We start from the raw sequence: 11459 nt of genomic DNA on the forward strand, positions 1-11459 counted from the left end.
GGGGAGGAGCAGGAGGGGTGGGAGCAGGAGGGGTGGGAGCAGGAGGGGTGGGAGCAGGAGGGGGAGGAGCAGGAGGGGGAGGAGCAGGAGCAGGAGGGAGAAGGCAGGACTCACTCGTGAGGTTCTCTCGCACGACTCCCAGACTCGGACGCACTTCATCTCTCACTTGCTGGATGACTTGCCTGGGCTCCTGCCACCTCCTGCGGTACCTGCCGACGACACATGAGAGGAGGGGAGGAAGGGGGAAGAGGCGGCTGACTCGATCTCGCGCTGCTCCATGACGAAGCGCATCTGCTGGGCCTCATCGAGGATCTTGCGGTCTGTCGCTATCAGGGTCTCGTGCTGCGACCGGAGATGCTGGACTCCTGACTTGGTTCTGAACGCGTCCAACCTGAGCCCCTCCACCCCCGTCCCCCCGTTGCTCTGACTCCAGGCCCTGCCACCTTGTATCAGGAGCATCAAACGCGACGTGCGTCACCTGGAGTTGTACGGCATAGAGCTGCTCGCGGGACCCACATCGTCCTCCCTCCTGCATGGCGTCATGCCGGCAAACTGCCGCGACGTTTATGCGCAACCTGATGAATCCCGAATAGGACCAGGAGAGAGGCGTGGAAGATCTGAAAGCTGTGAGAAGGAGCCAAGTCAGCAAGGCATGGCAGAGCAGAGCAAGCCCTCTACCCGATGAAGCAGACGGAGACTGCACAGGAGAGTATCTTATCCCGTACGACATCTGTGAAACCAAACAACGGACGTTATCTCAGTGTTAGATGCTGCCATGACCCAAACACTTGTTTGCATGATCCCTAATCCTTCTTCCTCTTGTTCGTCCCATCTCGTTAGTGCATCTTCTAGTGCATCTTCTAGTGCATCTTAGTTGCAACTTGAGCTTGGTTCCAGGTCTCTCATCATTGTGTGCTTCCCTTCTCTGCTGCCATTGTGAGTACATGCCAGTTGTCTGCAGCTTCTCGTCCTCCTCCTCCTCCTCCCTCCTCTTCGCTGTCAGTCCGACGGTCTCCGCCATTCACTTCCCAACTCAAATAGGTCCGCCAACTGGGTCCCGGGGGGCCCCGGGCGCGGATCACCGAGCGGTTCAGCGGGGGGGCGCCGCGGGGCCCGGGGCGGGCTGCGCGGCCGGGCGGCGGCGTGTCATGGCATGCTGAGGTGCTCCGCCGGGCTCACCGTCGGTCCGGGACGGGACAATGGGGCCCTGGCAGTGTCGAGTGACGGGGGACAGCAGTAGGCAGGAATAGGTTTGTTTCTCGCTGTCTTTTCTCTCCTCGCCGTATGGCTCAGCGCCTAGTACCGTGCGTGTAAGTCGAATGATGATTGAGCGGGCAATGCAGTCATAGTGGTTATAAAAGTTTTATCCCATCGGACTCTGGCCGGCGGCGGGGCCGCTCACTGGCCACGGTCCGGTGATCGGATCGGACTGGCAGGCTCGCGGCCGCCCCGGCCGGGCGCCCCGGCCCGGCGGGCGGCGGCCCGGGCAGTCCGACGAGGCTGACCGCTCATGTCAGCCTCCGAGTCCGTCAACCACCGTACGGTCCCGGGTCCGGAGTACGGTACGGTCCGACCGCCGAGTGGCAACTGATCACCGGGACTCCGTGACGTATGCCAGCCGTGCCAGTCAGATAGCGCCGAGTTAACAAAAACTCTCCTGTAAACCAAGACTACTTACGTGTTTGCGAGGCGGCCAATGTAGCGTGTGTGGACGAAGAGGGGGCTTTCCTAGCCGTCTTGCTAAGGTCCTCTCATGTCTGGATGCTTGGGTTTCACATCCTAGCATACAGTCTATCTCTCATGTGCTCCTCAATTCTGGATTTGTGTGCATTAAACTCGGTCTTGAGCAAAAACTGTCTTGTTACAACTAAGGTCGATGTGATATCTGCGTGACTTTGGACTAGTGCAAGTCTAACAAACTTGTATTCCGTCGGTTATGAGCCTCGATTACATGCTCAATCATCATGATCTTATATTTGGTTACTCCGTTGAATTGTTTACTGGAGTTTTTTCTTTCTTGGTATTGTTTTCCCGTTGCTGTTGAAAACTCATGCAAATTCTATCAAGCTTTACACATTCGGATGACTCCTCTCTTCAATCAGGCTCTCTTTCTAGCCGCAAGTTGTTTAGGCCTCTCATCTCAGCCTCAATTTGTTTGATTGATCTTCGAATAGGAAAAACAAGCCTTTCCCCAGCCAGATTGGTCGGTCGAATATCTGCTTAACCGTGTGGAAACGCACTTGAAGCTGATTCGATTCTTATTTTTCTTGATCTTTGAGTAGGATCAAATGGAACTACCAGGAGATCTGGCGGAAGTTTTCATGTCATGGAGCTAGGCTGTGGCATGCATATCTGGAGCTACTTCTGGATCGGCGAACAAGGTACAACTGCACAACAATCTTCGAATGCCTTGAAACGGATGTTCCATCTCGCGGCAGCAATCTCTGGTCACAAGTTCTTTACGGTTCAAAATTTATCTTTTGGTCTTCAAATGCCGGCGGGCACGCTCTCTCTCTCTCTCTCTCTGTTATCTGAACTCCGAAGTTCTCTCCTCAGACTCTCTTATCTTATCCTCCTTCTCTCGTCATTGCATCAGCTCGCCAGGCATCTCCCTTATCTCTGCACTGCACATCTAATAGCCCTGCATGAAAATCTTCTTCAGAATGGACAATCCTTGAATGGTTATTGCCCACTCAGCATGACTGTGAACTTGACGTTGTATCATCGTATCTTGACTTGGATCTGCTGACATTCTTCTTTGTGTGACTTTCTGACGTCCGATGTAACGTACTATTTCAGAAACTCGGGGGGAGGATGGAACGTATGCCAGCCGTGCCAGTCAGATAGCGCCGAGTTAACAAAAACTCTCCTGTAAACCAAGACTACTTACGTGTTTGCGAGGCGGCCAATGTAGCGTGTGTGGACGAAGAGGGGGCTTTCCTAGCCGTCTTGCTAAGGTCCTCTCATGTCTGGATGCTTGGGTTTCACATCCTAGCATACAGTCTATCTCTCATGTGCTCCTCAATTCTGGATTTGTGTGCATTAAACTCGGTCTTGAGCAAAAACTGTCTTGTTACAACTAAGGTCGATGTGATATCTGCGTGACTTTGGACTAGTACAAGTCTAACAAACTTGTATTCCGTCAGCAACCGCCGCCGGGGCCCGGGGCCGGACCCGGGCCGCTTGGGAATGAGATGGGATGAGGTTCCTGTCTGTCTACAGCAACGATGCTGCTTCGGGTGGGGTACTTAGAAAAGGACTTTTGGGGGTGGGGGACTTTTGGGGGTGGGCTTTCCTAGCCTATAACAACCGGGGTAAGGAGAGGAAAGGGTGGGGTACTTTGAAGGTAAAAGGAGGGGTGGGGTTGATCAAACATGACGGGTGGTGGCACAGTACATCAGGAGGGGTGATCACGTCGCACATAGAGTAATGGCGGACAAGGTAAGCGACGAAGACGGAAGAGGAAGGCATGGCGTGGGGGGAGGTGATCAGAAGAGCATGACATCTCAATGAGATGCCAAAAGTAAACCAGAAGATGTTTGGGGGCAGGAGAACGTGCGTAAGATATGACTGCGTAGGAGAACTCAACAAGGAATCGAGAACAAAAAGGTTTATGAGGAAGTGGTTGGGAGCACTAATCTAGCTCATGTTGAGAACCATCAGTCAATGTTGTGTTTATCTTTGCATCAATCGAACATTATCATGGCTTTGAATCATCAAAATGTGTAAACTCTCTCCCCATAGAATTGGGAACAGGGTTCTCGAATGTAGAGACCACAATCTTCTACAAAAAGTGGTACGAGTAGAAGGGATAGGAATGCTTAGTTGTAATCACTGCTTAGTACTTTTTGATAGAATCAAGAATTTCCGACTTTTGATTTCTGCCATCTTATCGCTTGATGTTGATCATGTCTACTGGTTTGATTTCAATGGATTTGGTGACGACCAAGGACGAGTGAAACGATTCCTTGATTAAGAATCCTTCGCCGTGATTTCCTTTCCTCTTTCACCACCACCATATCTGCTTGCATTTGTACTTGCTGCTGCTGCAACTTCTCCTGACGAATGTCACTGACTTGGATCAACAGCTTGCTGGATTACTTGACCAGGTTCAGTATTCGAATAAGTCTCGCCTGCTCGATGATTGTTTGCAATTGAGCGATATGAAGAGTCTTTCGCCAAAAATTGACATGCTGGGTAAGAAAATGTGAACCATGGTGTTAGAATTCTCACCATCTCTAAACAGTGAAGAACGATGGCTCCGAAAACCAACTCATTTGTCTGGATGGGACAATTCCTATGTTCTACAATCAGAAGAAGTATAACTGTCCGGTGAGGATCTGGTTCTGCCTGGACTATCCCAAGAGTCCACCGATCTGCTACGTCACTCCGACACGCGACATGGGCATCAAGCCTCGCCATGTCCACGTGGACAGTGCAGGGTTCATATACCATCAATACCTCACCCAGTGGAGCGACTCATCTTCCGTGAAGGAGCTCGTCGCCACCTTGAAAAACGTCTTCAGTCGGGAGCCTCCAGTATATGCCAAGAGCTCGAGCTCAGCAGGAGCTCGACTCACTTCGTCCACGAGCAACGGCTCTCAAGCTCAGCCTCCTGTTCGCCCTATCCCGCCGAACCCGGTGGCAAATCCTCCCATGGAGCATCTTGTGGCCTCGCAGCCCAACGAGCGAGTTCACGATGATTCTTATTTCGGTCCTATGCCCCGACATTCTTCGATGCCTCCTGTTGTGTCCTCCGAACCGTCGAGGCCACACCCTGAGGAGCAAGCAGCTGTTAATCGACAATCCACGGAGGAGGAGTCAAGATTAACTTTTGTTGCGATGACATTCAGCAAGATAGAGGTGATTGCGTGTTGTTAATCCAGTTTCGGGATGATGATTGCTGTTTGTCACAATTCAGGACAAGTATGACCGATTTCGACGCGAAAACGATTCAGAGTTTGATGCTTATCAGCTCAAGCAGAAAGATATGGATATAACATTTCAAAAACTTCACGACTACAAAATTCGCTTGACGCAAGAAAGAGATCGTTTATTCAAGATGCTCGAAGAGTAAGTTGCATTATCATCATCGGCTTCAATTTATTGATATCTGCTGCAGGTTGGATGCGGCTGAGCAAACCATCGAGAGAGTTCAGGAAGATTTGCAAAGTTCTTCGCAGGAGCCTGTGGAAAACACTTTGAAGTGCCACGATACCATGGCCGATCAACTTCTACAAGCTGTCTGCCATGACAAGGCGATCGAAGATACTTTGTATGAGGTGAGTTGATGTCTGCTGTCCCGTAATGGCCTGACTCATGTGCTAAGCTCGATAAGGCGTTGGATGACTCCAAGATCGAAACGCACACATATCTCAAGATCGTTCACAAGCTTTCGCGGGAGCAGTTCTTTCAGAAGGAGCTCATCAACAAGATTCTTGCTCGCAGGAAGCAACTAGGCGTCTACTAATCTTTGATTGATTCTTTTCCCTGCAACAAAACCTACTCACAGTGAGTTGGAGACATTGACATGACATCATGGCTGTTCAACCTGTCCAAGTCATCGACCAACATGATCATCACTGACATGAAATCAATGGATATATCGCTGATTTCCCTTTCCCTCTTCCATCATCAGAACGGCTGCAGCTGAAGAATGAAGCAGAAATAAAGAGAGGGAGAAAGAGATTAGTAGGTGTGCAGGTCAAATAGAATTGGCGTAAGCAGGAATGCGTCATTGACCTACATTTAGAAAGCAAAAAATCATAAAAAATTCAGCCATACCAACTTGATTGGCTTTACTTCAACAACAGGCCATGAGACGTTATTAGAAAACTGCCGAGGGAGAAAGCACCAAGTAGAACAGAAAAATTGGACTGCTGTTCATTCCAGCCGGCTTTATTCTGTTCTCACTTTCCGTGCCCAGCTTCTTGTCACCATTTTGCTCATGGTTTCCATCCCAGGCTTGCTCCCAACCACAATAAGTCTAAGCCAAGAGCGCCATGGAGTGGCAAAACAAAGTGAGCCGCCATGTTGCATATTGTCCGCGGAATGCGATGGGGGATACCAGCAACACCAGGCCTAGAGTCTCCACCTTGAATTCCATGAAACCATTCCTCCCAACCCCAAAGACAAGAAGTCATCGGAAGGGAAATACCTTGCTCCCTCCACCCCTTGGAGCCGAGAATCGAGGCACCCCTCCCCTCTCCCTCTCATGAGGGAGGAACTTACTTGGAAGGGGCAGGAGGCAGCTCTCTCTTCTTGATAAAGAGACCTGCTCCTGCAGCGGTGATCAGGACGGCGATCTTTGCGCCCATGCGACCCAACTCGAGCATGTTGGATGAACTCATGGCGGCGGGTGCGAGGATGCTGATGGATTCAGATGGGGTAGGGTGATGACATGGGGGTGGAATTGTGGAATCGAGGGGGTGATGGATGATTTTGAGTAGGTGGGGGTGTAGCCTTTGAAATTGAGAATATCCAATGGAGGGGTTGAAGACAGATAATTGCATGGTGGGGGTACTCAGATATGGGGACATAAGTATCATGGGTGGGGGTACACAAATACCTTTTGATGGAGGTACATCAGTGGTCATGTGGGGGTGGTGAAGGGGGTATACGGGGGTATTGAGGGTGGGGTTCTGTATTTCTCTCGATTATCTCTGCGAGAGGGGGTATAAACGCCCTTCAATATGATGGTAGGGGGTCCATGTGACAGGTTGGATCCTCGTGGTGAAGGTGGGGTGGGTGGTAGGGGTAGGGGGAAGAGGCGTAAGAGACGAAAAGGTGAGAGGATGAGCGGGCTGAGTGGGGATGCGGGTAAAGAGTATGAGGGGGATGAGAAGGATCAGCATGAGGGTCCCATGAGACTCATCGATCGCAGAAGCGACATGCTGAGGTAGCAGCAGCTGCGACTCCTCGCCCACTCCCCTGCCACATCCCTGCTCCCTTACTCCTCCTCCTCGCCCTCTCCCCTGCCACATCCCTGCTCCCTTTATCATCCTCCTCGTTCCTCTCCCCTGCCACATCCCTGCTCCGTTTCTCCTCCTCCTCGTTCCTCTCCCCTGCCACATCTCTGCTCCGTTTCTCCTCCTCCTCGCCCTCTCCCCTGCCACATCTCTGCTCCGTTTCTCCTCCTCCTCGTTCCTCTCCCCTGTCACATCTCTGCTCCCTTTATCCTCCTGTCTCTTCTCCTTTTCTCCATCGTTCATCTTTCGTTGCATCCCCTGTCAGCTCATTTTGCGCTACGCTGCAGGGTCAGGCGCTGCAGGGTCGGGATGTACAAATACAGTCTATTTTTTGTCTTTGTCCTGTTTTTCACCATCCTCAAGGCCCAAACTTCTTCTCTTGATGCTCCACTTCACTTTCGCTCGAATTCACCCCCTCGGAACCTTCATCGGAACCTTCCACACCCTGTCGAACCCCGCTGGTTGAGACTGCGAGGAGGGTTTGAAGACATCGAAGATGTAGGGATGGGGCATATGAATCCAGGTTGCTCTCGATGTCGTAGCTCACCGTGTCTCCATCCTGAATTGCTCATGTCATCAGGGCATCTCAAGCAGCCTCCGCCTGGGCTTGACGATGAGGACGACGATGAGGCTGAGATGCTATCAGAAAGTGAGGCTCTCGCGCAGATAAGGTGGGGATGGGACGAGACCTTGTCGTCAACAGGATCTGAGAGATATTTGCAGGGATGCAAACGAGGAGGAGAAGGATCTGGGGAATGAGGTGGACCCTTCGGACGAACTCGAGCCTCAAACCCGGTGATAGCTGAATGAGACAATGGGACGAATTTGATACTCCTCGCTCAGCACCGTAGAGAGATATCGAAATTCCACAAACGAGTATGAAGGTGGATGTTTGTGAGGCTGACAGGTCAGAGGGTCTTAATGATATCCAGAAGTTCAAGTGCCGGTCAAGCCCAAGAGGGGGATCTGGACTTGCACGCCACAGGTGCTCGATTTTCCCATTATGTTAATGATGTTTTGTCGATTTTCTAGTGTTTTACAATCTGTTTCAACTTGTGAATGACATTTGTTAGCTTGCAAGCTTCACATTCCCCAACCCCCTCATTCGTTCTTGCTGCCCCTCTTTCACTCTTCCCTCTGCTTCTTGTGTTTTTCATCTGAACTGACATGCAGGAACTTCAACAGCTTGACCCTCAAACCTACGAATGTGTTGAATCTCTCTTGGGGAAACCAAACGACATCGACAATGAAATCGATGAATATCACTTGACAGATGTTTTTGAAGAGGTGAGAACGAATATTTCGAACTAATCCTCCTCCTCCTCCTCCTCCTCCTCATCATCATCATCATCATCATCAGCATTATCATCATCCCCATCCTCCGCATCATCATCATCATCATCATCATCATCATCATCATCATCATCATTACCACCACCATCACCACCATAACTACTTCGTCTTCTTCTTTTCTCCTGCTTTGCGGTATCCAACCCCGTGTTCTCAATCGCTACTTCCGTCATGTTTACCACCAGCCTGCTGATTATTTGCAGGCAAGAATTCATCAGCTCGAGCTGCAGAAGCTGCAGGAGTCTGACCCCAACTTCTACGAGTACCTTCAAAAAGATGACCGTGGCAAAGTAAGCGGCCGTTAACGACAAATCGCCAAGATGATAACTGATCTTCCTGCACGTCCTCCTCCTCCTCCTCCTCCTGTTGATGGTGACCGCCGAATTTGTTTGATCTTATTTTATCGGTAGAGTCTCCTCCGGTTCGGTCTTTCCTTGGACAGCACCAGTGATCTCAAGATCATTCAGAGGTGTCACTTGATGTTCTTCTGTGCTGCTGCTGCGATGCAAGGAGGATCCTGCGGGTTGTGCGTTCTGCTGTAGATGAGCAGGTGTAGCGTCATTGATGTGATTCGTTGGTGGAGACTAGGAAAGAGGGGTAGATCTAAGGAGAGGAGGAAGAGGAAAGGATTAGAGCAGAGAGGAAGGAGGGAGAGGACGGAGAGTAGAGAGGAGGGAGGGAGAGGAGGAGGAGAGTAGAGAGGAGAGAGGGAGAGGAGGAGGGAGAGTAGAGAGGAGGATGAAGAAGAAGAGAGGGAAGTTGAGGGGAGAGGGGAACTATCTCTTTCTTGTCTCTTTCGTCGATTCCGAATTATGATTCTTACTCTTTCTCTAGATACGCCCAGCCAAATTTCTCGGTTCCAAGGTATCTTGATTCCTTGTGTTGTTCGTAAGAAATTGAAATGTCTGCTATACGATTGAATGCTGTTGACGTACTCTCTTGAATGTTTCTGATGACTGGTGAAGCTGGTTTCTATAGACGGGATTGGCGCTGTCTCGATCACTCCCTGACCTAGTTCTTGCAGTGATTATGACAACTTGATCGAGGCCATCGATTCAATGAAATCTTCGCAATCATTGAGAATCAGTGGTGAGACAACTGTGCATGCATCATCCTTTTACTTTGAAACGACTCGCTCCCGATGTAATGGACTCATCGCATCTCAACTGATCTCATCTCGCGGCTTCAAACCTTGCTCTTCGTCTTGACTTGTTGCGTCACTTATCGTCTCTCTTTGTAGAGAATTCATCGTGGGAAGGGCCGATGCTGGTGGAGAAGGACGATGTCATGATCAGCTGCAACAGAGACGTCGAGCTCCACGGGTAATCTTGCTTCACCATCGTTCTCGCTTTCTCATCTTTGCACCTTTGTCCAGGAGGTGGAACCTAGTTGAGCACTCGTCTGGCGTGTTTGCGACTGGTGAGAGATGTTGAATGTTGGTTGTATCAAATGATGGTGTTGATATGTTGTTTACTCGTTGTGCAATGAGATGTCTGTATTAAGCAGAACTCATTTCTGTTGTTTTAGTTATCTGCAAACACAAGACAGACATATCGTCCAGTTCCACCTTTGAGGTTCGACTTGCCGAGGCTATGGTTGAGAATCGTCGAGATTCACGATCTTCCAGATTCATGGAGAAAAGTGGTTCTTCAAGGCCTGTGCGGTCAGGTATGAACGTTTGCTGTCGTTCCAGTGCGTTGGAACTTAAAACCTTGAAAAAGATGTGGAGGAGGCAGAGCAGCTATCACTTGCACGAATGGTAAGAAGACTTGGTGATGATTGAACGAAGATTGGTTGTTGAGAAGAGAGTTTGGAACGAAAGATTGTCTGTGAAACAAGATTCGACTGTCCTCTGAGCATGACTTGTCTTACTTCTGCCTTAGGAGCCAAACTATCACTTCAAGGATGCAAGGTGAAGACCTCAAAGGAGGAGAAGGGAGATGCTAAAGTTTTGACAGGTTGGAGGAGAAAATGATAAAACTCGCCCAACGATCGGATTGAACTGCATCGGAAGAAGTTTGTGTGACATACAGTATTGTAAGCCATTGCGATTGTTTCCCTCCTTCCCCTCCTCCCCTTCCTCCTCCCCTTCCTCATCGCACTCCTTCTTCCTCCCCTCCTTCTTCCTATCTCCAATGTTGACCTGAAATGCCTTTCAGGTTCCTTCGAATACTGTGGAATTCCAGGCAGCGAGTCTGATTCTGTGAGTAACATAGCCACTTCAGCCGATGATGATATTGGAGTTGATCATGGACAAGATGATTAGTGGTGGTGGTGGTGGTGGTGGTGGTGGTGGAGGAGGAGGAGGAGGAGGAGGAGGTGGTGGTGGTGGTGGTGGTGGAGGAGGAGGAGGAGGAGGAGGAGGAGGAGGGAGATATCAATGGATCTTGGTACTTCTGTTGTGTCATGGTCTCCATCATCTTCTTTCTTCCTTTCTCATCCTCTTCCCTCAGGTCGAGCGCGAGCATCGATGTGGTGGGATAGTCATGAGCGGAGATTGTCAATTAGAGTGCAAGAAGACGAACATGAAGAGGAATCTCATTGGAGTCTACTTGTGCGACAAGAACGTTGTCAAGGCGTCCTTCTCAAGATGCATGTTCATCAAGAATGACAAGTGTCTGTACTGGCAGAAGGTAAAACATCCTCCCCTCCCTCTACCCCCTTTCCCACCCTGTCCCTTCCCTCCTCCCTCGGCCTGAGGCTGGTGGCCCTCTTGCTGGATCGCTTATCATGTGCGGCAGGTGGGGAAGAGACCCTGTATTCATGATCAACGAGGACGATCCGATCTTGGTGAGACCCTCCCTGCTCTCCCTGGCTGCTCTCTCTGGTAGTGGCGTGATTGCCCTCGCTCACTCTCTCTCAGCCTGACGAGCGTATCCTGGCTCAACACTGGCTCGGTGTGCTGCACCGGGACGGGGGCGAAGGACCCGAAGCTCAAGACTTCTGGGCAGGTTTGTGGGGTCACGTTGAGCATGAGAGGAGCTGACGCGAGGACGCAGCGACTGCCAGTCTGGTGCAGGGAGGGAAGACGACGCAGGCAGGCGTGAAGATGCGGGCGGGATAGGAGGGCGTGTGGCAGCCAGCGGTCTGGTGTAACAAGATGTGCAATAATGGCAGGAGGCTGGGTGTGTCTTGGATGGA

At 50.6% G+C, this 11459-nt stretch overlaps 3 protein-coding genes across 3 annotated transcripts in view; 2 read left to right on the top strand and 1 right to left on the bottom strand.

Moving 5' to 3' along the window:
• GUITHDRAFT_155229 (hypothetical protein) overlaps positions 1–730 on the bottom strand; it is a gene marked incomplete at its 5' end in the record, with an annotated part of 1530 nt that extends 800 nt beyond the window's left edge. The window contains 5 exons of the mRNA XM_005823382.1: positions 115–209; positions 260–436; positions 479–529; positions 576–624; positions 679–730. Of these exons, the coding sequence (XP_005823439.1) occupies positions 115–209; positions 260–436; positions 479–529; positions 576–624; positions 679–730 (424 nt within the window). The remainder of the gene's footprint in view (positions 1–114; positions 210–259; positions 437–478; positions 530–575; positions 625–678) is intronic.
• A 3569-nt stretch (positions 731–4299) lies between these two features.
• Positions 4300–5470, top strand: VPS23B (vacuolar protein sorting 23B; the record flags this gene model as incomplete). The annotated part of the gene is made up of 4 exons (XM_005823419.1): positions 4300–4863; positions 4922–5073; positions 5123–5282; positions 5330–5470. 4 exons carry the CDS (start codon positions 4300–4302, stop codon positions 5468–5470), a joined length of 1017 nt encoding a protein of 338 aa, XP_005823476.1.
• Positions 5471–7538: 2068 nt separating this feature from the next.
• Positions 7539–11382, top strand: GUITHDRAFT_145730 (hypothetical protein; the record flags this gene model as incomplete). Its single annotated transcript, XM_005823383.1, has 19 exons — positions 7539–7639; positions 7692–7763; positions 7812–7852; positions 7901–7953; positions 8142–8255; positions 8522–8608; positions 8729–8787; positions 9153–9182; positions 9343–9407; positions 9559–9640; positions 9694–9737; positions 9880–9986; positions 10040–10077; positions 10202–10230; positions 10478–10521; positions 10772–10951; positions 11060–11145; positions 11182–11269; positions 11338–11382. 19 exons carry the CDS (start codon positions 7539–7541, stop codon positions 11380–11382), a joined length of 1365 nt encoding a protein of 454 aa, XP_005823440.1.
• Positions 11383–11459: the final 77 nt, after the last annotated feature.

Source organism: Guillardia theta, assembly GCF_000315625.1.
Source record: "Guillardia theta CCMP2712 unplaced genomic scaffold GUITHscaffold_109, whole genome shotgun sequence".
Lineage (NCBI taxonomy): Eukaryota > Cryptophyceae > Pyrenomonadales > Geminigeraceae > Guillardia > Guillardia theta.